The sequence below is a fragment of the Calypte anna genome, chromosome 1 (assembly GCF_003957555.1).
Source record: "Calypte anna isolate BGI_N300 chromosome 1, bCalAnn1_v1.p, whole genome shotgun sequence".
Taxonomy (NCBI): Eukaryota; Metazoa; Chordata; class Aves; order Apodiformes; family Trochilidae; genus Calypte; species Calypte anna.
This window is the reverse complement of record NC_044244.1, coordinates 119,641,202-119,666,660: the sequence shown is the minus strand read 5'-3', so window position 1 is coordinate 119,666,660 and position 25,459 is coordinate 119,641,202. Positions and strand designations below refer to the sequence as shown.

Genomic DNA, 25,459 nt, shown 5'->3' with positions numbered 1-25,459 from the left:
ACCAGAACCTGCACCATTGTCCTTTCTGGGTGCCCCAAGCACCAGTCCCCAGAGCTGTGCTCACCTCCTCCAGAAATCTTCCATTTCTGCTATGTAACAGAAGATAAAAGAGTAAGGAGCAGCAAATGCCCCCAAGTGCCTCCAGCCTCATGAAGGCCTACAGGATGAGGATCCCCTGATGTCAGGGAACATGCTCCACTCTATTTTCTACATGGGTGTGGTCATCCAACTAAACTTTCACAAAAGGAACCCCCAGTTTCTCTTTTATGAAAGCTGAGTATTTGCCCTTTTATTTTCTTGTTAGCTAATGGCTATGCCATGAAGAAATAATCTCTCCCACAGCTAGTTAAAAATACACTCAAGGGAGGTCCAGCAATCAAACAAGTCTATCACCAAAGGCTGGACTGACCATGCAGCAAAGCCTATTAAGCATGCAGGAAGTTTACAGCAGATTTCTGAACTAAACCTTCACTCAGTGGATCATGCTGTACCAGCTCCATCCAGCCTCTTCCCAGAGTGCTGTAACACCACGGCGCATCTGCAAAGGAATTGTGCCTGCTTGAAGAAGGGCTACCACAAGCTGTTACAGTAAGTCTGAGTAAGTAACTTGAATTTTATTCTTTTTTAACACAGAAAAAGTAAAAAAACACTTAAAGTGCTTCTTCAGGCACTGAGCTCAGCCAGCCTCACAAGTCTTTTTAACACTGAGAAGGTCAGGGGAGGCAATCCAGCTACCACAGACTTCCAACACAGTGGGCACAAAAACATTTACTTTCCACAACAGAGCCACAGCCAATTACACAATTGCAAAAAAATTAATTTCTAGGTTCACTAGAAATAAGAATATTTTGTACCAATACCTTTAGGCTTGTGTGGTAATGGTTTGTCACTTACAGCAGTAACAGGTTGGTTATTAAGATGCAGCATGAACTCAACATTAATTCCTGTGTTAAAGTATTTCAGTTCAGAATGTGAGATCTGGCAACAATTTTATCTTGCACACAAAGGTACACATTCACAAGCAGAAATAATAACTCTTGAACAAAGATACATTTAGCCTATTATCAGAGAGCACTGCAGCCTGGAGTTATCTTCTCCGAGTAAAAATAAGCATGTAATATATGTATTTCTGTTTATTACTATATATATTTTGTATCTTTCACATATGTATATATATATACACACAATCAGTATGACTGTACACATATTTCTATAACTACTGTGATTGTCATTTGTGATTAAGCTATTATGAACCTTGAACACTTTTATGAACACTAATTCTTTTAAGCATCTTCATTTGTGGGATTCATTTTTTTCACTGTGTCCAGAGGTTCTGATGTCACACCTTGCTCCCTACTCTACTACCTCTTTTTCTTCTCGCCAATCCCTTCCTGAAGGCTGAATTTAGAAATTATGCTAAATTTATATTTAAATACAGCTGAAAAGGCAGCTGAGGAAGAAGTTGGTAACTCTTTTACTTAAAAATCTTATACAAAATGAACCAGGTAGGAGCAGGCCCATGATAAAAACCTCCAGATAGTCATGAATAATACATAGGTCTGAAATAGATCCCTCCACTTCCCGCCTTCCAACTTACTTTATAATAGTCAAATGGGATCCATGCAGCAAGAGGGGAAGAAGCTGGGATAGAATTTAGTTCTTTTTTTGTGTGGTCAGTCAAGTGTATATTAAGCTTCCAAAGAGTTTTAAAAAGAAGAAAAACAGAAAAAATAATATATATCCACCCTGTCAGAACCATTAAAGAAAGTGATTGTAATATCATATAGCTGAAGCAGCACTGGAGTTTGACAGAAGAGAGAAACTCCATGTGTGGAGTTGTTCAGGCAACACCCCTGTGCTTCTCTACCTCAGAAATACAGGCAGACAAACCCTGGAAAGGAAAGGCTGGTGTGTGACATGCTGGTTGTTACGATGCTCACTCTCCTCACAGGAACAGCAACCACCTGTTAGAAGCCACGGACTTCACCTGATCCTACCACCAAAGGAAGCTGGTTCTAATTGTGAATTTCTCAAACTTCCTTACTCAGAAATAAAATGGCAGTGTGTTGCTTTGTTTTATCAATCCATTTCATGCATCTTTGCTGGTTCACATCATTTCTACTTGCCTCTTCCTGATTTCAAAAGATTCTAAACCTACCAGGGAAACCTGAGTCTATGTGATTCTCTGTGATTCTCTTGTATTGTAAGACATCATATTACCACTGAGCCAAACTACTCCTCTTTAGGTGTCTTGATCAGACAGGATTACCAGTCTTGATCTGAAGGTATCAGAAGTCAAATGTTGGGCTTGTGACTTAATCAACCTCACTGTTAAAAGCTGATGATTCCCATCTGTTCACCTTCCTACTTTCATGATGTTGGGCTTTATATGCCAGATCCTGGAGATTAGTAAAACTTTCTTACTACATCACAAGCACTTCAGTATGAAGTTCTTTCTTCCTGTTACTTATGTATCACAATTATTCCCACCATGGTGTCCCCTCTGTGGTGGGGAATTACTCTGTCCTTAACAGGTAAACTTGACAACCTTTCAAGCTGTGTAATACTAATATTTTTCTACAGTCTACTAAGGAACCAGAAAAATAATCCAACTGAGGAGGATATCCTCTTGCTTTACCACCCCTCACTGGAATAAAAATCCTCCCACCATTCAGCAGCTGATTTATGAGCTGCTCAATACAGATTCTCTGGACCACCAACTCCAGCATCAAACATAACCATTGCCATCTGAGCAGCCTTTTACTTTTTCCTTACCCTTTTTTTTTCCTTAACAAATTAAAACTTTATTTTCTACAATGCCATTTCCAGTTCCACCCAATCTCACCAATCAGATCTCCACTCTGTCGGCCATAAGAAATAATTTATGAAGGAACTTTCATCGACATCCAAAAAAAAAACAAAAATAGAAGAGGCTGGCAAGGACTGGCTGTATACAAACAGAATGCCAGAAGAGACCATCTGGCTACCTCATTTCATTGCAAAAATCAGTTTCCTCCCAAGAGAACATGCAACCATCCAAAACAGAAGCTTCAAAACCTGGTAAAATCCCAGTTGATGGGAAACACCTGCTTTACTTGCATACACATGTAACTTCTGAGCCTATGCTACAGCCCAGATGCATGTGTCCTTCTTAAAAAAATTAATCTAACTTACACATGAATGTAGGTCAAATGGCTTTGTATGTATCTACTTACAGCATACATTTTTGTGACAGAACTTCTATCCCTGACCAAGGAAGAACAAAGGAAAGATACTAAGGGAAAGAAGGAAGATGGTGACAAGACAGAAGAGGTCATAATGAGATCTCTCAGAGCAGGCAAAAAGCAGCCTTCTAATACTTAAGATTTTTTTTCCACAGTCTTTTTTCCTAGCATTGGCTTGTAAAAGTAGATTTCAGTAAATCCTAGTAGCAGAGGATAAACAATCCAAATATATGCAATCACATAAATAGCAATAAAAAGGTATTTTTTGTTGAGAAGTTTGGGGTTTTGCTTTGTTTTGTTTTCTTTTTCTTGTAGTACAAGTTTGTGTAGTCATCTCTGGTGCCAGCTCTTTCCAAGGCTGCTACACTGCTGATGCAGCCCCCAGTGCCTGTCAGATCTCCTTCATGGTTGCAGCAAAGTGTCGCTTCCCATCTAAATACAGCATGGACTCTGAAATAAGGGGAAGAAAAGAGAGAATCACATTAGTAACTTAGGGTCAATTCTGAGCAGCTACAAAGAATGGTAAGATTAAGAAACAACAATCCACGCTGTCATCAAAGCATAAACTACATGTGGTTTGCCATGAAGTCCTGCTAAATTACTCAAATGGCAATGGTTCACCAACTAAAGTGACCAATGCTCCAACAGAAGGAAAGCTGTCTTGACTCCAGAGTTATGATGACAATCCCTTAATTGTCTACTTGCCTCCGTAAGTTTTGGGGACAACCCGTGGGACCTCATTTTCTGATATAAATGTAAAATGGAAGATATTGGTTGTGTGGTTCTCTCTGGTATCTGCATCATAGACCTCACTGTGTACTCGAATCTGGATGTAGTTTCTTTCTGTGTAACAGACCTGCACAGTTAAGACAAGAGTTATGGTTTGTATTTTATCAGTGGCACTGAAAAACAGTAACAAATTTCATTGTGCTGTTTAACAAGAAAAGTCACACAGTCTCCTGAAGCACTGCATATTATCAGTGATAAACAATGACCTCAGCATAGATGAGTTTTTCTCAATTTCAAAAAGATATCAACTTACCTGTCCAGAAAGGAGTAGCAGGGATCCCACCTCAACTGGCCTCTGAAACATGATATCATCAACAGATACAATAAAAGGCCTGGAACCCCTGAGCAAGAAAGAGAGAAATTTCATCTCAAGAATATCAAGTCTGTTTAGAGAAATTTAATATTAATACTTCATTATCAGCATTTTAATGAATGGTTACTAGAAAATAGATCTCTCTTAAACACAGGCTACATGAAACACTCAAGAGTTATGTCATCAACCAACACAAAAATAAACAGAGGAAAGCTCACATGCATAAAAACATACTCTCTTATGTATTCATTATTGCATCATTATTGTATCTTATAACTTACAATTGCTAGGCAATCTTCATGCCATTGTTGCTTAGGCCTCAGTTTTCCAAGCATGGACATGAGCAAGATGAAAATGGCCTCATAAATACAACATATGCTCAAAGTAAAAGAGTGCTGTGCACTAATAGTGCAATATTCTACTACACCTAGGACTTTTCTACTCAGATCATCATTAGGTTGATCACCTTAGCTTCCCCACCTATGTATGTGTGTACAGTACTCTGGATTATAAGAAATATTGAAGGTTTACAACTCACCCATAGCTGCAAGCAGTTGCCCATCCTAGTTCAAATGCCTTTCTCATGAGAAAACCCCCAAAGATCCTATTGAAGATGTTCCGTTCCTGTAAGGAGAAAGAAAAATCAAACTGATAAATTACACAGATTCTTTTCAAAGCTTTGTGCTGAAGTCTGCACTTCAGTTCGCAGTATTTAACAGAACTCCCAGCATCTGAAAGTATAACAAATACTACTGAAATATATATAATTCATACATATGTAAAAGCCCAAATCGATGAAGCAACTATACTTAATAGGAGCTCATCTGGCTCATTTGACAACATAAAAATTCAAAATTGCATCAGCAACTAGAAACTCAATTTAAACACTTGACACAGGAATTTCTTTACACAAAATTAATAGCCTGGTAAGAAAAGAAGGTAGTTAAAAATCTCTTATTTTGCAGTGGCAATCCATAGAGATAATAGGAAAATGGCAAAGGAAACAAAGATCTAAATACACTGCAATGACTGCAGAACCAAAAGAGAAGTGTCACTAGTGTTTCAAGACAATTCCTAAGTAACCATTTCTCTAATTCATTAATACTTTTCAAAATACCTGAGGATGACAAATCTGTAGGCCTTTTAGCTTTGCATCTTCCATCCATACAGAATTGGGTGGTAACTTACGACTCCGGAAACTTACTGTCCTTTGGAAGAGACAACAAAATTTATAGCCCACATTGGCAGAATTTAGTAAATCAAAAATGCACAAACAGCAAATGCAAACACACACTAAAAAAAAAACAAAAACAAACAAACAAACAAAAAAAAAAAACCCACACCAAAAAACCTCCAGAAATGCTATAACCACAAGCTGTTCCAGCAGACCTTGAAGCACTCTCCAAAGTGATCCTGATCTTTCAAACAGTTCTGCTAATGTTCAAGCTTATGTGAACAAGCAAACCCAAGACATGTGATGAAAGGAAAGATAAATCACAACCAAAAAGCACCCACATTTCCAGAACAGCCTATGCTATTTTTTAAGTCATAAGATGAATTAATAGCACCCAGTGAGCAAACAGAATAATTCAACATCAAACATGCAGACAGTTTGAGGTTTTCAAATCCAGACAGAAGGCGTACAAAGTATATCTGCTAATTTTATGGAAAGATTTGTCTCACTTTGGAAAACAGCTTTGAAAATAACAATTGTATAATGTTTGTGAGTTAAAGAAATTATCAACTACCCACTAACGCAACACTGCACTCACTGTTCCATCACCATTGATACCAGACAATTTCACACAAATCTCAAGTATAAGTATGCCAACACTCAAATAATGTTAAATAAAGTTTCTCTCAAATAATGTTGTCAGATACTATATTTCAAGCACATTGCAGGGTTATGTGGGCAAAATATGGCCAATTCATGTCTTCACAGGTTTTTTCAAGGTACCATGGCATCGAAGTCTTAGATTGTGGAAGTCACATGACTGCAAAACCATTCCATTCCCTTATTTGGTTAAACAGAATTAATCTTTTCCCTCAAGATTACTTATAACAGCTTTCTCAGAAGCTCTCTGTACTAACACTGCCACTTTCACCACAGCTAACACTCCTGAATAAGAGCAGACCCTTTTAAGAGGCATAGATGTCATATTAAAATTTGTACCTGTGTTTCAAACTAAATGCCCAGAGTTTAAATCATGAAATGGGAAAAAATGCATTTATTCTAGACTTATTCCAGACTACCCCCTTACAAACAACCATGCAAAAGGCACATTATTTTTCCCTCTCATAAGACTTCAGTTCTCCACCCCTCCCCGTCTTGCCTTGTGTCCAAGGTATTCAGGAATATGTCATGAACAATGTTTCTTTCTTCTGCAGTGGGAGCCATTTTCAATAAGGAGGCAGTGCTGAAATCAATCCTCTTCAGCTTGTTCACTAAACAAACAAACAAACAAAAAATTCATATTAGAGTTGAAAAAAAAAATTTTGGCTTGGCTCTGGATTTTAACCTGGGATTATTTGCCTCTTTCCTTTCTCTTTTCCCCCCTGTAAGTTAAAAGCTCTAACTTCACAGTCCCACAGGTTCAAACAGAGATTTGGCTTTTAGAATTGACTGCATCCAAGAAAAAATAAGGTAGAGATTCACTGTTACCTCACCAATGTGTCCTTTTATACATATACTGTGGTACCCACTCACTCACCCCTCCCTCAGAAAACTTAAGTACTCCCCTCAAAGTACAGGAAAACACATCAAAAAAGAAACCCTACAGAAATTTTTTTAAAAATTCTTTTGGTTTTGCCAGTGGTACAAGAATGCAAACTTATGATGGAACTCATTACCATAGGCCATAGCGATTGAAATTTTAGTTTAAAAGATCTGTTCAGTTTATTCAGGGTTTAATGTTTTCCTTTTAATTCCGTGCTTTAAAATTCCAGCTTGAAAACAAACAAGACAGAGCTACACACTCTGTCCCCTGCTCTCCCCCTTTCTTTTTCTCAATTTCTTTCCAAAAGGAACATGGGACCCCAGGCAGGTAAGGAGCTGGGTTGCACCCCCAGACCCACCATGGGAGCAGCGAGTCAGACAGAGCATTAGGAAAGCCTGTGCTGTGCTCAGACCTGAAGTGGAGGGAGCATCCTGGAAACAAATAAGTCTAAGGCAGCCTGTCTCACTGTCTGTTAGCTGAGCCAAAGCATTTCCAATGATGCAATAGCAGGCTTTTAAATTCTCTTACAGTAGTGACACGCAAGACAGAACAAAAATCTGATTTTAACCAAATTACGAGCATTTCTAAGCAGCAGAACTTCCAAAGTCCGCTTCCCTCCAGCTATTAAGCTGAACAGATGTGCATACTACCAGGAAGCATGACATACATTCCCCTTGCTTGAAGATTTCTTCTTCCTCAGGGGTCTCAGGAATGAGTGGATTAACAAATGCTGGCCTACAGAGAGAATTTTTTTTTTAGGTTACAAACACAGCAAGAATTTGTCCTGTGAATACATTATAACAGTCTTCCATGTTTGCTTACACAAAGACATAAACTTCAGATTGTGTGGCAGCTGGAAAAGGAGTATCATATTAGCTTTAACTTGGAAGAGGCAGCTAAATGATCCAACCACTATCTAGTATCATTGACAAAGAGTAATCAATGCACCCATGCTGCTTGAAGAGACAAAACTATACTCAATAGTGAAGATTTTTCAAGCAGAGTAGTGTCTAGGATAGTCTAAAAGAGATACACGAAACTCAAACAGTATCATTCCCCCTGGAGCAAAAAGAGCACGGTGCCATAGCAAGCAAGTTGTTCTTATAATCTACACGTTCCCATGACAGCCTTATCAGCAGCCAAAAGCTGTTTACCACCCGTACTACTTATCAAAGGTGATATGAGTCTGCCTCCAGTACAAATTTGTATGTTTATTTTACTGTACAAATAACTTTAACCTAATTATATAACATTTAATTACTGCTTTTCACAAGGCAAGGCACATTCTTGGTTTTGGGAGCCATTCTAATAATTTCCAATTATTATTTTGAAATTCTTATTTTTGCTGTACAGATCACCTCTGCCCCAAACCTCTAGTTGTGCTGGTGACAAGAACCAGGCAGTGAGGACCTTCTTGCTTGGAATAAACTGCTCTTTCCAGGTTTAATAAAGCTCTGAATTTTGGAGATACTTTGGTTCCTTCTTCACCACAGAGCTCATTCTCCCCCTCTTCAACTCAGGACACACCTACATCAATTCTTCTGCCCAAACCCCAGGCTGCTGAGATGCATGTTTGCTGTGGTCCAAAAGCCACACAACCACGTTTCTGTGGCACTATAACCAATCTACCATGTACCTGCCTGTACCCCTCTGAAAGGTTTTACGTCACAGAGAATGAACACCCTGCTTATATGGACAGAAAGCTTCCAAAACACAGCTGGCTTGTGGCCAGCAGGCTTGACAAACAGCCACTGAAGTTTTCATCTATCTGCATGAGTTCATGTAGGTTTGTCCTTAATCTGCTAGTATATAATTACACAAGATTTGATGTCATTCTTTTGCAAAGTAAGTCATTAAAAGAGGAACCATAAATATAAGTGCTTATGTATTTCAATGTATACTATATTAATGAGTTCTGAAAATATCTCATAAATCTGAAGGAAACCAGCCAAAGAACTACTTAAAATATTATCAGGACTAAATAATTCAGTCAAGCAAAACCCTTTCATTAAACATATTCCTCTTCATTAAATAAAGACAATTATTTGAACTAGTTAGAAATTTTTTAATTACTTTTGTGGCCTATACAAGAAAGAAAGAAGTAAGAAATACCTTTTTTTTATAGTGCTGGAGTCATATTAACCAAAACTGAAACAGAAAAGCCTGTCAATTTAATGACTAAGAATTATAGAGACAATTAAATCAGAAACATAAGATACATTTTTTTACTTCTGAGAGAGCACTGATCAGTTCCATGTTACTTACTTAACTAAGGCTCAGGCTGAGTTACCCTAATGAGAGCTCTTGTGTGTCTATTAGGGAAGAAAAGAGTCAGATGCCAAGACTAACAGCAATTCCCAGTATCATGTGACCGCTGAAATCAATGCTGTGAAGTTTGCTCCAGGAAAGTAATGCTTGCCAGCAGAAACTTCCAACTACATGATTTATTTACCACCTACACAATATGGGTTCTATACATGCATAGCAAGCTGCCATGTTCACTATTTTTACCATAGCAGGAACCTGAAGACTGTTTTCCTCTCCTACAAATTACCGTTTATTTTCTGGATCCCGGGCCACCATGACAAAGGTTGCATCTAACACAGGGCTGTAATCACCATCGTGGAGCTAAGAGAGACAGGAAAAATTACATTTGCAAACTCCCAAGACTGTAAACATGCTTAGCAAGCTATCCACTTGACATCAACTATAAGATCACAGTGTTAGTGCTGTTTATTTTCACTTTCTGTCATCCCTTCCAAGGTCTCTCAACAACTGGTCAGAGAAGGCAATGACACACATTAAACCTCTAGTTTCAGGAATTCTGCAATATAAACAATAATTAGGGGCAGGAAGAAAGCAAGACAGGTGTTGTGAAAGGACCCACTTACTCTCTACTCTGAGAAATGCCAAAGCAACAGTTTGTCATCAGAACCCAACTGCTCCTGATGCCAGCACGGGGAGTTCAGTCAACAAAGGTGCAATGTTACCTTCTACATCAGAGACTTTACCTGAACACAAACTGAATCCAAAATATTTACCTGTAAGAATTATAGCCACAAGTATCACTTAGGTATAGCTATAGGTTTATAGCATATCTTTGTTACTCTAAATAATTAAATTACTGAATTAATGTTCCAGTTAACTAATCAACTGACAGTAAATATTCAACAGAAACATCAAGGATTTTTAAAATTAGCTATTATTTTCCTTCTGCTTCCTGCTCAGTGTAGCCTGGTTCACACTTCATTTAATTTCTATTATTTCTTACTTAATAATTTATTGCAATAATTCTGCTACACAGCAGATAAGGCGAACACAAGAGTTTCAATTTAACTCCAAATCTAAATACCAATATTAAAATTTATAAATCTGTAATATGCAGAGATATAAGGAAAATAAAGTTTCTCAAAAGCAGGGAAAAACGTTAAGAAAATGCAGAGCACAGGCATTTTTTTTTTTTCTGCAGCAGTACTGCTCTCCAGTTCAATTACAAAATGCTGGTTAAGAAAAATCTGTGTCTTGACATAAAGGCTAGCAACAGCTACACCTACACTAATGGAAGTTGTCTCAGTCTTGAAACATAAGGGCTATTTGAAGTCCTCCAAAAATAATTATTCTAGAAAACATAGTTTAGACTGCTAAAATCATCATCATTCAGAATTCACCCTGAAGCACCTCATCTTTGTCACAGGATGGAGAGAAGTCACAGGAGCTAACCTGCAGCATGTGCATCTTCACTTCCATTGAAGTCCTTCCAACCCAAGAAACATTGCCTGTGAATTTGATGTCACAGTCTGGATAGATAATCTTCTTGCACAAATCTGCATGACAAACATTAAAGGTTACTGAAGACACCTAGTACTAGAAATACTGGATTCTCTAAGACCTTTTTCAGTTCTGTAAGTGACAATAGGCACAAAGACAACCCAAAAAGAGACAGCTGTTTCAAGGGACCACACTGCCAGCCTGCAGCTTCTGCCTTATCAGACTTGTAAAACCAGGAGAGGAGGGGGAAGTAGGCATACAAGTGGCAGAAGGAAGGCAGACCCAAAGATGTGTTCAGCAGAACATGTGACAAAACTAAGGTCCAGCTCAATCAGAACAAATAATAATAATGAAGCTAGGAAACTTACATGCCAAAATAAATCCAAGCACAGAAGTACAGGAAGCATGAAAGTCAAATTTTGAAAGGAAGGGAAATATGAAATGTTGAAAAGCATCTACAAAATCCTCTTCTCTCTTCTTTCAACAAAGGCCACAGTATTCAGAGTTCAAAGCCAAAACAACATGAAGTGAACTTAACAGGAGAGGGGAGAAGGCATCCTCATAACAACCAGAGGAAGGCAGAAGCTGCTGAAAGAGTAAGACAAACAGATAAAAATACTTCTACTGATCAAATTGCCACTTACTGATTTTATCCACCAGAGCTGTAACTATTGATAAGGGAGACCTTGGCTGCATTTCCTGCTTGGTGTGAGTGTAGCAAATAAGAACTGCAGAAAAACCAAAAATGGGAGTCAGCCTCCAGTTCTACCACACTTCAACAAAAAGTTCAGATCAAAAACCATTTCCATGAAGCACAGTAAGGAACTCCAAAACTAAAGTATCACACTGTAGGAGTGCACACAATTTCCACATTGTCAAGTATGTAACTCACAGGATTGCTATAAAGAAAACAGTGATTCAGCAGCTATATGCATACTCACTGACCACAAAGAGAAATTTAGCTGAGCACTTTAAATTAAGCCATCGCTCCTTTACTTCCAATCCCACTTATTCTGATCCCTTTACCCTTGCATCCCAACACCTCAGAACCTTCCCACCTCCTGTTTTGATTTCATGGTGGCTTTCCAAGGATACATGATATTTTGGGGAGTTACTTTTTCAAATACTGCTTTGATGAAGAAGAAAGCCACTGGGTGACACTTTAAGAGACAAGCATCTCCACGTTATATTAAAAATCTAGCACTTACTTTAGATGTAAAAGTCAGATATCTTAAGCTTTTAAATATATAATGAGTGTAATAGTGTGAACAGAATAAGTAAATCAAATAAGTGAAAAGGATAAGTGAATAGAATAGAATAGAATAAGTGAAAAGGAGGAAAAAAAATAAGAAAGCTAACATGAAACAACTGAGATGTTTCTACCTTTAACATCAATTCAGAAACAGAATCTAAGAGTCTATCCCAAGAGTTTTTCATTTCTTCTTAATGGATACATTCTGCTCTCTACAGCTTATACCTTATACCTTCTTCTCCCCAACAGGAAGATTGAAAGTTTTGCCCCTCACTAGCTGTTGCGTTTTGTGAATTGTTCTGTGGGGCTTTTTCAGCAGGAAAAGTATATGTTTTAATTGGAGAAAGTGCACTCTTCAATTTTTTTCAGATTAAACACACAATGCAGGTTCATAATCTAGATCATTCCTCCACAAATTATTCTTGTACACAGAATCATTAAGGTTTGAAAAGACCTTTAAGATCATCAGCCGTAATCCAGCTACTACAGCCACTAAACCATATCCTGAAGAACCACAACTAAACACTTCTTGAGCAGGGGTGGATGCTCCACCATCTCCCTGGACAGCCCATTCCAATGCCTCACTGCTCTTTCAGTAAAGATTTTTTTCCTAATATCAAATCTAAACTTTCCTGGCACAACTTAAACCCATTTCCTCTCATCTTGTCTCTAGTTACCTGGGAGAAGAGACCAACACTGGCCTCTCTACAACCTCCCTTCAGGTAGCTAGAGAGAGCAATAAGATCTCCCCTGATCCTTCTCTTCTCCAGACTAAATAATCCCAGTTCTCTCAGTTGCTCCTCACACAACATGCCATCCAAACCCCTCACCAGCTCTTCTCTGGACATGCTCCAGGACCTCAATGTCTTCCTTACACTATGGCACCCAGAACTGAACACAGTACTCAAGCTGTAGCCTCATCAGGGACAAGTAAAGGGGCAAGATCACTTCCCTACTCCTGCTGGGCACACTGTTTTTGAAACAGGCCAGGATGCCATTTGCCTTCTTGGCCACCTGGGCACACTGCTGGCTCATGTTCAGCCAGCCATCTACCAGTACTCCCAGATCCTTCTCCACCAGACAGCTTTCCAGCCACTCTTCCCAAAGCCTGCAGTGTTGTTTGGGGTTATGGCAACCAGTTGAAAAAAAGGTGACACTGAGCAATTTTGCTTCTGCCTGTTCCTTATCATCCTTATTTCTCTCTCAGCACCAGTATCTTTTCTTTTTTTTCTTCCCCTTAGAGATAGGTAATCACGCTGAACAGCACTCAGCAGTAGTCACACTCACTTTGCATTACTTGTGCATTCTTTACAAAAGCATAGATACATACCTCCTAAACTGTCAAGATCTTCAAGTATCCTTCCAAACCTGCAAGATACAGAAGGTTTTTACAATTAACTACCTACATTCATAGTAAATGAAAGATAAAACTTTCTTACATGTGTAATGCTGTTGCTTTGTTACCTGACACTATTATGCACATTCAAATATTTTTCTCTTATTTCAGGCTGACTTCCTAGAGGCAGAACAACTTCCAAGTAGCTATCTTTCATTCTTCTAGGAGGGAGATCTTCCTGCTGTTTTGCCAGTAGAGTATGAAGAGCTTTTCTTTCTTGCATTGCTTGCACATGATCCCTGGTAAGGAAAAGAACACTCCATCTGCAGCATAATAACTGAACTAAAACTCTAGCTAAAAGATTGTCAAATAAAAACAATAAAGTTGTAAAAATAGCAATACACAGAGAGTGTACCTTGTAAAGCAAATGAAATGTAATCAGGTATACTAAGCAAAACTACTGCATAAGTTTTAAATACTTTTGTGGATGTGTGGCAAGCACTTCAAACTAGAGAAATCAAAAAATGTATCTATTTCTGAATGCTACCAAAATGGTTCCCCTTGAAAAGAACCAATCAGACATAATTTAACACAAAGTTTTGTGCATATTCATCTCTTCCACAGCTACTGTACCACAACTCTTCCTAGTGTGTCAATTTTGAAGTACTGACTGCAGAGGTGTAGTGCTGGTTAGTAATGACAAAAAAATTCATCTGCTAAGACTTGCTATCATCCACAGGTGACTTCTGCCCCTACAGCATCAGTTCATACAGCACAAAGACATCAGCAAACCATTTGCCTCTCTCTTCCCACCCAGTTGTCTCAGGACTATACAGGAAAGTTGTGGAAAGAAACAATACAGAAAAGGGGGCACCATCCCTTCAGATCTGCTTTCCAACACCACCGAGCAAAGAGGCTGCAACTCTTACAAGGAGTAAGGGCCAACATAATGTCACTTTTTTTTTTTTTCTGATCTACCATATTGGTTCTCCACACAAGTATTACCAAGATACAATAACCTTGCCCAATATTCTCTCTTACCTGTTCTTTCAAAGTTCCCTTCCCTTAAAACTGCAAACTAACTGAACAAAGCAAGTATTATAACATCCCTAGAATTAATAACAAAGCATTAAAAATCAATGTGTTAAACATGCAACTATTCCTGTAAAAAGCCAACAGTATGTAAACCACAAATCCATGTCATATAAGAAGAGAAGGCATAAAACACTAAGTAACCAAACTTAATTTTAAACCCATGGATGTGTTCCGTTCCACCAGTAGTGCATGCTGCATTGCTGAAATGAGTGCTACTGTGTTTAACTAACCCAATTTTTACACAATTTTTTTAAAAATAAGAACAGATAGAACCTTTTTACAAAAAAAAAATTTAATTCTAAGTTTTGTCTGCATTTAAATTCTAGATATTAGACATTTGATATGGAGACTTTTTTGGCTTGAGTTCTAGTTTTGGGAGAGGAGAAATACAAAGCAGTCACATTTCAACATACTTATATTCCCTCTTCTCCGTTTAATAATTGTGGGGAAAATATGAATAAGCCATGATCAAAGAGAGCAAAAGTCCAGGAGAAAATTTCAGTTCATTGTTTGTTTGTCTGCTTGAAATATGAGATACGGTTTACCTCACCTGATCAACATGGCTACTGCAGAGTTCAAAGAAAATAGAAAAATAACAACCTCCTTCAGAAGGTTAATGTTTGAAGTTATGCCACTGCATAGAAATAGAATGTACTAGATGACTAAGGAAAGATGCAATGTCCAAGATGATGCACCTTTATACTTTTGAAAAGATTTGTTTCCATGGTCTTTCAGGGAAAAGTTTAAGAGAAATTAACCAGAGAGTCAATAAGAATTTATTTACAAACACATGGAAACCAAACAATAAAAATTTTACTATATTCTGTTTTCACCAGTCCCATATTGGCTCCTCTGAGGTCAGCAGCAGAACTCTTCCTGACTTCATCTTCAGAATGTACTCATCAATATATGGAAATATTGGACTCAAAGCAAAAACATTTTTCAACAGATGAACACTGTTACACACTGCAGTATCAGTCATGCAGGAACAATACTTCATCTAAATATTGACTAATACCTGCCCTAAACATTCTGAGAAATTACATTATTTATTTCTGAAATGGTCATAAGTCTATCTCAACTATAATCAGCAATTAAGAGATTAACAGTTTTAATTACAGTCTAACAAAAAAACCAGAATAAACATCTAAGCAAGATATTTCTTTCTAATACAAAATGCCACTGGCCTTTACAAGAGAAATCAATCATAAACCAAAGTTTCCTTTTAGCAAAGTTCACAGCAGAAGGCATTCCACCAACATGCATCTCTCCTCTCTCCCAGCAACCCAGATGTATGTGCATCAGCCCTCCCCTAGCTCCCATTTTGGAACCTCTGTAAAGCTATCCTCTTAGGTTTGTCCTCTTTAGTCATTCTGTGGTCTAACCCCATTAAAGCACTGGCTGTTCAATCTTCACAGGTATCAGCTCTCTGTCAGTCCATTTTAAAAGTGGGAGCTCAAAAGAAATGACCCAAGTCCTCCAAATCTCTCAGATTAAACCCATAATTTTCAAGCACTTCCATCTATGGTCTCCCCATTTTTACTTATCCATAATAACAGAAGCATACAGTACCCTGCAAACCATTTCTGCTGTATTTTACACAGCACAAGAGACATACCTACCAAAGAAAAACGCTGCTGTGGTGATGCTGGCTTCAGTCTGCTCTCCTTTCAGAGTGGGAGCAGTGGGGGAAAGAAACTGAGGAAAGATAAGATTTGAAGAGAACCCTCTCAAATCTTGATCCTCAGATGGTATTTCCATATGGCGTGGTTCCTCCCCAGCCATCCTGGGCTGCAGGAAAGGCTTTTTTTAAAATTAACTTCTAGATCCCTTTTCAGCTGGCCTATCAAAAATTTCAAACCCCCTCATCCATAGGTACTGGTATTAAAGCAAAATGGGAAGCAAAAACCAGCTTCCCACATTCGGGAATTTTCTTCAGCATACCTATAATCCTGTTCAGGCAAACCTAGTCAGAAGGCCTGGACACATCAGACACCATCCATGTCCTCACCAGTGCACAAAGTGTGAAACAAGAGCTCAGCAAACACAGAAGAAGAATCAACAATCAATACAGTAAACATGGGACCAACTGAACAGCAGTGAGTAATTTCCCCAGGCTGCTATACTGATGTATTCAGAATTGTTAACAGTGGAGGATTACAGTCAAATATGTCTTATTCTATGTAACGAGAGGGTGGAAGGTAACCTGCATAAAGTCAAAACAACAGTGACATAAATTGTATGTAAATCAACCTAAAATTCAGCTACAGTGGAGAAAAGAACTGACCAAAATGCTCCTGACTAGGCAGATACAGACTTCAAGCTGGCAGTTTTCCAAAGTGACATGCATGCACTCTGCTTCATGCTGAACCATCTCAGCTGCCTCTGAATCCAGTGCAGGACAAAAACAGCATGTGGGTAATCCAGCAACAGACAAACCAAGAGGTAACAGCAACAGAAAAATTCTAGTCAGACTCTATAGCTCTTAAAGTTCCATCAAATTCAAAGCTAATGGGAGAATCTTATAAACATCAAGATTGTAAATTTTTTTACTTTGGTGCTAAAGATTTGCTGCAAGAGAAATCTCAGAAGTTTCTGATTCAGAAAGTAATAATTCAGAACCCTTGTATGCATGATTTTTTACCTTGAATCTTTGTTTTCCCCAGTCAGCAAGCTAACATAAACTTCCACTACCACAACCCTGAGCTCTCCCTGGGTTTTACAAATATAGTAAGATACATTTAATGTACACTGTACCTCCAGTTGGTAGATGCTCCCACTATATCCCTCAATCTGCTCCGCACTGAAAAAAAAAAAATAAATCAAAGCAAATCAAGCTTAGTTCTGCAGGAGATGAACATGAGGTTGCCTGGTGCTAAAAGGCACACTCCTCATCCTAGAACAGGAAAATTAAGCAAATTCATGCAAATAGCAGCCCAGAAACATATGTTTGGCCAAATTCAGTGATGCTGTTAGTAGGCATATCACAATAATGGATTGAGTAACACGATTCCATAGCTTTTAGCCACAAAGAATGCATTTCAAGTGTTTGTTGATGCAATCAAACACCTGCAATGCTAATTAATAACTGAAAGAGACAGCAGATCAAGACCAGATTCAGAAATTTTAATGTGAAAATATTTCAGCCTCAACACAAACTAGGGAAATAACAAAAATCAGAAAATGATAAAAGAATAGAGAAAGGAACAGTGCAGCTGGGAGACAGAGAATGAGGAGAGCACTTTTGAAAGAGTCCCACTCATGAAGGGCAGGTAATGTCAGCCAATTGCCCAAATTTTTAGCAGCCTCAAAGAACAGTGTTGAGACACTGGAGACAGGCTTATAAAACTGATTCTGGCACTGTGCACTATCAGAGCTGATGCTAGCTCTGCACAAGTTTTTCCTAAATTTCACAAATAATCTGCATAAGGAGTTTTTCTACTCTTTCCTCAGATAAGGCAATATATTAAGTGTGCTACAGTTCCCTTAAATCTATCTGACTATTTCATCACTACTAGGCAGGTGAGCCTATAATATTTGAAAATGAAACGATTCCCGGGCTCCAAACAGAAGAAAGCTGAAAATTTTATAGTAGGGATTTTTTTATTAGACACAAATATTTTTCTACAACGAGGTTCCAATAGCAGGATAAAATAGCTAGGAACAGACCAAGAAAGGGCTACCAAAAAACTTTACAGTAAAACAGAAGGAGAGCTGCTGGTGACTCACAAGCTGACCATTTATACTTTGAGGTTACCAGACATCATCAGGCTTGGCACATTCCAAAATGGGTCAGAGTATTCAGAGTGATGAGCAGGCTGTCCTGTGAACCCTGGAGCAAGTAGCACCTGATTTCCCAGGTACTGAAACCACTCACCCCTCTCAGCCTGATCCACTCAGCTCTGCCCCCCTCCTCCCCATACAGTCACTTTAGATTTTGTTTTCCTGCCCAAGCCCCCCACACACACATCCACCACTGCAATATCCCTAAATTCACCTTTCTTGTTCCTTCCCCTGCAACACCCTCAGCTCCCATCCCTAAGCTACCAGCCTGCTCCTGTCCTGCCTGCCCTCTAACCAGGCACCAGCATGTGTTGTGGGCAGCCCTGAGGCAGACAAGGGGTGGCCTGCCAGCCAGCTGGCACCTACATCCTACTTGTTTGCCAAGTGCCAGCAAATATCTGGGTCCATGGCTGACCCCAACACTAGCTCTGGCACTCTAATAGACCTCTGATTCAGAAGGCAGACTGACTGCATGGAGCATATGGAGACACGTGTCTTCGGACATTTGTGCTCATTTATTTTGGCTGACATCAAGCAACAAAAGGTTCTGGAAAACGAAGGGGATGAAAAGACAGGCAAAGACGAAACAGATAGCTTAGGTCTCATTTCTTTAGGAAATAAGGCTAAAAACGTGTTTTGAAATTAGAAGAGTTGCACTACTAATTCAAAGAGGAAAATTTTCAGTGAAAGAAATTGACTGCAAATCTTGGAGTTAGGGGGGGGAAGGTCTGATTCTTTTAGTAGCAAGCTTGTTTATAGAATAGTTACTACTTTCCTGTTACTCATATTCCACCTGTGAAACTGCCATAGCATGCATTTGATTAGTACACTGTTAGAAGAAAAACTGCTACAGCTTCTAGAACACAAAACCTCAATTTTCCAACAGTGTTCAGACTGTGCTGTGCTGTGCTGTGCTGGGAGGGGGAATGAAAAACTGAAAATAAATCTTGGGTCCAAACCTGCAAACATATAGAGATGCTGTAAGTCCCATTTAACACTTCTGATTTCAATGTCAGGCATGCAAGTAAACATTTGTCAGGCTGAGACCACATAATCCTTACTTTACAACAAAAGGGAGGAAGGGTAAAAGGGTTTCTAAAATGTTGCCAAGCTAAATTTAGTCATTTTGCAGGCCTGTAAGTACAGAGTTTTTTCCCTCCCCTGGGAAAACTCTTCTACATACTAGTTACCTTAAAACAGAAATTTGAGGAAGCAATTAAGCATAAAAATCCATAAACTCTTTTCTGATTTGGCAAATGTCTTAAATGTGCAAAACAATCAGAGGAAATGGGGTGTACCCATCATTGTCATGTTGAGTATCTATCTCCTGAAGATTCACCAGTGGATCATCAACACCAGGGCAGCAGGGGCTGAGTTTGTTTGCAGTTTGCTGTGAGGGAAGCAGCTGGAGGAGATCACTGCATTCATCTTTGCCAACCAGATCCATGTGCCCTTGCACTGGTGCCTCTTCAGGCTGTACCCAGGTGCAGGTAGACCTCTGCAAGGTATTTTGCTCCTAGTTTTGATATAGAGCTTGGCCTGGACTTCAGTGAAGGTTGCGAATTCAAATATCTACAGTGATGCTAAATACTGCAGGAGTTGCTGTGTAAGAGATTTTGTATCCCACAAGCCTCTTTGAAAGGTGTTACACAGCAGGCCACAAGAAACCCAGTGAGATGAAAGAGATCTAGTACAACCACTGTTGCCACGAGTAGTATCAGAGGTGTTCACTGAAGGCAAAGAGGCCTTAAGCAAGTTAACAGAGAAGAATAATAGTCTTTCATTCTTCATGAATGCTAAAGTAAGGAAAAACAGTAGCTGAGTAAGTTTAGTGTTATAGCAAATATTAAAATATGTACAGATTACCAAAACACACCATTATTCACATGAATGGGTAAGTGTCCTGTGGAGTGGAAAACAGAGTTTAAATTAACAATTAAAAAAAAAAAAACAAAACAAAACAGTGAAAATTACATCTAGTAAGGAGCTACCTGATTATTCTACCTGCTTGAGTTCCACTTACACACATATTACTTAATTTTAGTAAGCAACCTATCCCTGCCTGTTTTGTAATATCTTTGTGCTTTAAACTGAGTTTGTCTTTTCCTTCAAAGCCAGATTTCCAGTTCCTTTGTCTAATGGCTCTGTGCATTATCTGCTTCCAGTGCAATTCCAACAAGTTTTCCAAACTTGGTGCTACCAAGTGCTGTTGATAAACACTATTAACTTGGGGAAGAGTATCTGGAGCATTTTTCAGCAAGCAGGATGCCAGTTATTCAGAGGAAACTTCCAAACCATAGAATCTGATGAGTTGGAAGGGACCTGTCAGGATGGCCAAGTCCAACTCCTGTCCTTGTGTAGGTCACACCATCTGCCTGAGAGCATCATCCAAGCACTTCTTGAGCTCAGGCAGATTTGGAGCTGTGACCACTTCCCTGGGCTGAGCCTGTTCCACTGCTCAGCTGTCCTCTGAGTGAAAAACCTTTTCCTAATATCTAACCTAAACCTCCCCTGATTCAGGTTCTTACCATTTCCCCAAGTCCCACCTGGTGTAGCCTTTGTGAAACCCATGGAAGAACTGAGGGCATTCACAACAGAGACCCAAAATTGGGAGGAAGTATGTGAAAAGGTAGTAAGACTATGGTGTTTTGGGAAAGCATGGATACCAAATTAAACGAAGCTGGTTTACATATCAGCAAAAGTTTGTGTAACATGATTTTAATGTTACAATTTTGGAACAGAATCTCAACTATTTAGTTACAGTTCAAAAAAAATTATTCTCTGGAAACAAATCAGAGGCAAGGCTAGGACAGCATCACTGCCTCACTATTTTTACTGGCCTTCTAGGTGGTGTCATTACCAAATATCCAAATAAAAAAGCAGAGTAATACTTGCAAGCATGCAATATTCTGTATCCCTTCTTCTCTCTTTTAATTTCACAAACTATAATTTATTAATAGAAATGGAAAAAAAAAGTTCTCTAACAACAAATAACCCTCATTTTTTCTCCTACTGGGTAACCTATGGTTTCTAACCAGAAAAAAAAGGGGGAAAGAAGATCTCAGAAACAAGCAGAACTCTGTGAAGGAATTAGTGGTATCTCACTCCAGCCCTTTTCTCAGTACATGGGATTAGAATGCAGGACAATGTTTTCAAAGTTTCTGAAACAAGAACATTATGGTTTACTACTATTAGATCCCTAAAACAATCTTTCAACTCAAAGCCCTATTCACAAGAGCATTTTCACGAGGCAATGTTGCTGATCTGATTAAAAGATTTCTCTAAGTTTACAAAATTAATGGTATTGACACACTAAAAGTTCTGCAAGATATTTCCACTCTGTTCCTCTGTTTCTTGCTCATTCTCTCTGGACAACATAGTACTTGTCTGTACTATGCTGACTTTGTATCTATAGCCAATGTGAGAAACAGCTGTCCCTCCAGAAAAGTGTTATACACTCCTCCAACACTAAAGAACCAGATAAACCCCTAAATCGATGATTATGCATATTTGTTGTCGCTAATCTCAACACAAACAATAAGTTTCTGCTGTTTCCTCAACACCCATACCATAAGCTAACAGTCAAGGGCACATCCATTACCCAAACCATACTAACTTATGAAGGGTCATCACCTGAAAGAATAAACTCCTTAGAAACACCACTAAATCTTTCAAAATACAATAAATTACCTTCAGACATGTCAGGAAGCACAGGGGAGCCACTGGCCCCAGAAGTGAGTGTCCTAGCCAGAAGAGAAGGAAGCTTCCTCATGATGCAGAACCTATGGGTAGAGCAGAAGAATTTAGCATCATTAAAACTAATGCTGCAAAAATAATGTAGGATTATTTTTGGAATGGCACTGATTATTTCAGAAACTGCACTCCTTCTTTTTTAGCCTGATTATGAGAATCAGATACAATCAGTACAACAGTTCAAGACAGCTGAAATTCCAGATGACACCGATCAGAAAACAGATAGGAAGTTCACTGGTCTCTCCACTGATTATTCAAATGTCCTGGGACAACCAGTTTAGATCAAACACCAGCTTCTGCCCTGCAGCCATGCTAACACAGACAGGGGCCATATGAACCTAAGAAGTGATCCATCATTCTAACCATACACCTTTCCTGCACTTAGTTGGTGTGCACAGTGGTGGAAGGTGGAATGTCCCAAGAAGATCACAAGGCCTCCCACAGAGTTCCATTTAGCTAAGCTTGGTCTTAGTACCCCCATGGCTTAGTACCCCCGCAACCCAGAACAACCCTAAATTGCAGCATATAATCCTCTTAGCTGTTCAGCAAGAAGGGGCAGCCATGAAACCCTTCAGAGAGTGTAATCCAGCCAGCAATTCAGTGAGTGTTCAAGCAGGTAACAGGCAGTGTGAGTCCTCCAGGCTAACTACACTGTGTAAAACCGACGGTCAGCAGGTGTTAAAATCCTTTGTGATAGTTCATGGTATTATCCTGACAAGGAACACGGGTTGCCTGTCCTTAAATTTTCTTCAGATGAGGCTGGGGCTTCAAATAAATAAAAAAAATTAAAAATAGCCAAGTCCCCAGGCACCAGCAGAAAAGTAGGGCCGTGTAAACAAATATTTATCTATCTCCCTCAGGTCCACACCTACACATATATATACTATGTGCACACAAGCTTCTTCTGCCTGTAAGTAAAAGGCACTTAAAAGGGATCATACACACATGCACACACACGCAAAAAAAAATTTAAAAAAAATAAAATAAAATAAAATAAAATAAAATAAAGCCCTGAGAGAGCAGCGGATTCCGGTATGCACATGAGATGAGATGAGATGAGATGAGATGAGATGAGATGAGATGAGATGAGATGAGATGAGATGAGATGGGTGGCGATGGTGACAGCTCCCTGTGCCCGTCGCAGCTCCGGGACCTGTGTCTCACGGCACTGCCAGGCAATGATTCCCCTCCCAACACCTCAGCCCAGCCCGCACCCCCGCGGGACCCAGCAGCTCGGTGCTGCTCATACGGGACCGCCGCTGACAAGGCCGAACCGACACTGCCCGAAGCGGGGATCAGTTTTATGCTGCCACGCCCTGACGTCGCCCCGCCGAACCGCGCACCGGGCCCACCTCACGGGAGAGAGCAAGGCAGCCCCGGGCCGAGAGCCGGGACACGGCACCCGGGACCCCGCTCCCCCGCCCGGAGGAGCCCGCCGGGCGGAACCACCACCTCCTCCCCTCAGGGAGCGGCACCTCCCCCAGCAGCCCCCTCTCCCCCGGCCCCGCCGCTGCGGGCAGCCTTACTGAGTGGCCAGCATGGTGCTCGCCGCGCCGCCACCGGGACCGGGGCTGAAGAATGAGGCCGGGACCGCCGCTGGCCCAGCGCCTGCAGGGCCACGCCCGCCCCAGGCACTCAGTCCTCCAGCACCATAGACTCGCAGCTGGGCTGGCGGGCTCCGCTCTCCCTTCCCGCCCACCGGGTGGCTCCGGGCACGCCGCGCCGTAGCCTTCGGCCCTGCCGCCTGCCAGCGACCGCGCCTTTCACAGAGGGGCGGAACCCGCCGGTCCCTGCCGCCTCGGCTGCCGGCGGCTCTGCGGGGCGGAGGTTGAGGCCGGCGGTGGTCGTTAGGAGTCGGGCGGGCCCTGGCAGAGCGGGCAGGCGCTGCCCGCCGGGCTCTGCGTGCGACTTGTTTGTAATCAGCACCGTGATAGTATTTAATTTCAAGGCCCTTTTTTTTCATTTGTTTTCACTGTGCCTTGGAGGGGGCGAAGCGGGCTCACGGGCGCACAGCTCGGTACCCAGCTCCTGCCCGGGTGGTCCGCAGGGCGCGGAGGCCGTCACCGGGGCGGTGGGCTCGCAGGTGCCCGGCCGGTCACCCCAGGGCCGTGGGGACGCGGGGGACACGGCCTCCTCCCCTGGCCGGTCACTTGGTGGCACTGTTAGGGAAGGTAGTTGAGAGCCTGGGTGTTTTCCAGGAGGAAGAGGTTTAGGAAAGCACCGAGTTAAGCAAGCTGCGGGTTTTCCACACGCGGATATCCAGCAAGTTTAATTAATGAGGAGTATTCCTATAGCTGGAAACTAAAGAATTCTAGAGAAAAACAATCAAACTGCTCCGCGGGCTGAGAGCAGGGAGGCAGCTGATGGTCTGCAGAGGTCCAGCCGGTGAGCATCCAGCCCAGAAGGAGCCCCTAGCCCTAGCCCCTCCGAGTGACTTGGGTACATACAGGTGGCCAGGTACAGCCTGTGGCTTCACACCGACCAGAATGTCTGTGGGTCTCCTCAGTCATTTAAACTTGGCATCAAAATACTACTTGTAGGGGGTAGGAGTCAGCAATGAAGTTGCTATAACACATCCCGGTGAAAGACTTGCCGAAGGCACCACTGAGATTGTGTGAGGACATGAGGAAACAGATGTCCCAGCACACAGTGCATTATCAACCATTCACATTATCAACCATTCACATTATCAACATTATTCGCAAAAGTAAAACCTAGTTTGTCTTTTTTTTCTGTATCACCACCTTTTTGATAAGTTGCTTAAAAAAAAAAAATCACAAACCCACAACACCAAAAAAACGCAACTAAACCCCGAAGTATCTACATGCTTGATGTAGGTGATTTGTGGATGCAGACAGATAATTAGTAGTGTCAAATCCCAAATTCATCAAATTGCATAAGTACAAATGAGATGAGATATATCAATTTGCAGGAACAGGGTTCTAAAGACCTAAAATATGTCTTCACTTACAATAATGGAAAATGATAATTTATTTACAGCATATGAAAATGTAGTTTTATTACGTGAAACTGTCGATTTTCTGTTTACCCCAAATTCTGAGCAGTGCTACTGCACTATTTATTTACCATTCTGTACTATTTCAATAGAAATTCATATTTTTTCAATGTATGTTGATAAATTGTAAGTAATTTGTGAGCAACTCAGTAAGTACTTATAAACAACTGCAATTGCTTTTTAAAAAATACCTGGAAGCCACAGTGAACGCATAACTATCAGTGCAAGTTCTGAGTGTGAAAAAGAAATCGTTCGGTTGAAAATGCTGAAAATCTTAATTGTTGTCCAAAGGCTAGTCAAGAAAAATAACAGGTCAGCACTGAATATCAGTTGTATTTTCTATATTTAATTTAACAGATTTGAGATAAAGTTTGGAGATATAATTTGGATTTAAATACCTAAGAACGTTTACT

The 25,459-nt window shown here is 40.3% G+C and overlaps 1 protein-coding gene across 3 annotated transcripts; it reads right to left on the bottom strand.

Moving 5' to 3' along the window:
- Positions 1-596: 596 nt before the first annotated feature.
- ACOT9 (acyl-CoA thioesterase 9) lies at positions 597-23,845 on the bottom strand. 3 transcript variants are annotated; one of them, XM_030466231.1, is made up of 16 exons: positions 23,557-23,845; positions 21,968-22,059; positions 20,154-20,180; positions 17,252-17,297; positions 13,528-13,698; positions 13,394-13,431; positions 11,456-11,539; positions 10,764-10,867; positions 9,598-9,671; positions 7,711-7,778; positions 6,660-6,771; positions 5,444-5,534; positions 4,865-4,950; positions 4,267-4,354; positions 3,930-4,080; positions 597-3,674 (listed from the first exon to the last, which is right to left on the bottom strand). In XM_030466231.1, the coding sequence occupies exons 1-16, from the start codon at positions 23,568-23,570 to the stop codon at positions 3,616-3,618; spliced, it is 1,305 nt and encodes a 434-aa protein (XP_030322091.1). In that variant the 5' UTR covers positions 23,571-23,845; the 3' UTR covers positions 597-3,615. The 3 variants fall into 3 exon arrangements, with proteins under 3 accessions (XP_030322091.1, XP_030322100.1, XP_030322109.1); XM_030466240.1 differs by lacking the exon at positions 20,154-20,180; XM_030466249.1 differs by lacking the exons at positions 17,252-17,297; positions 20,154-20,180; positions 23,557-23,845 and having other exon boundaries at positions 21,968-22,025.
- Positions 23,846-25,459: the final 1,614 nt, after the last annotated feature.

Excerpts from the sequence above, each read along its gene's own strand:
- ACOT9 (XM_030466231.1), bottom strand. Across the intron at positions 9,672-10,763 it reads TGAAGATGCACATGCTGCAG|CTCCACGATGGTGATTACAG; the intron begins GTTAGCTCCTGT and ends TGTCTCTCTTAG. Across the intron at positions 4,081-4,266 it reads TGCTACTCCTTTCTGGACAG|GTCTGTTACACAGAAAGAAA; the intron begins GTAAGTTGATAT and ends TTAACTGTGCAG.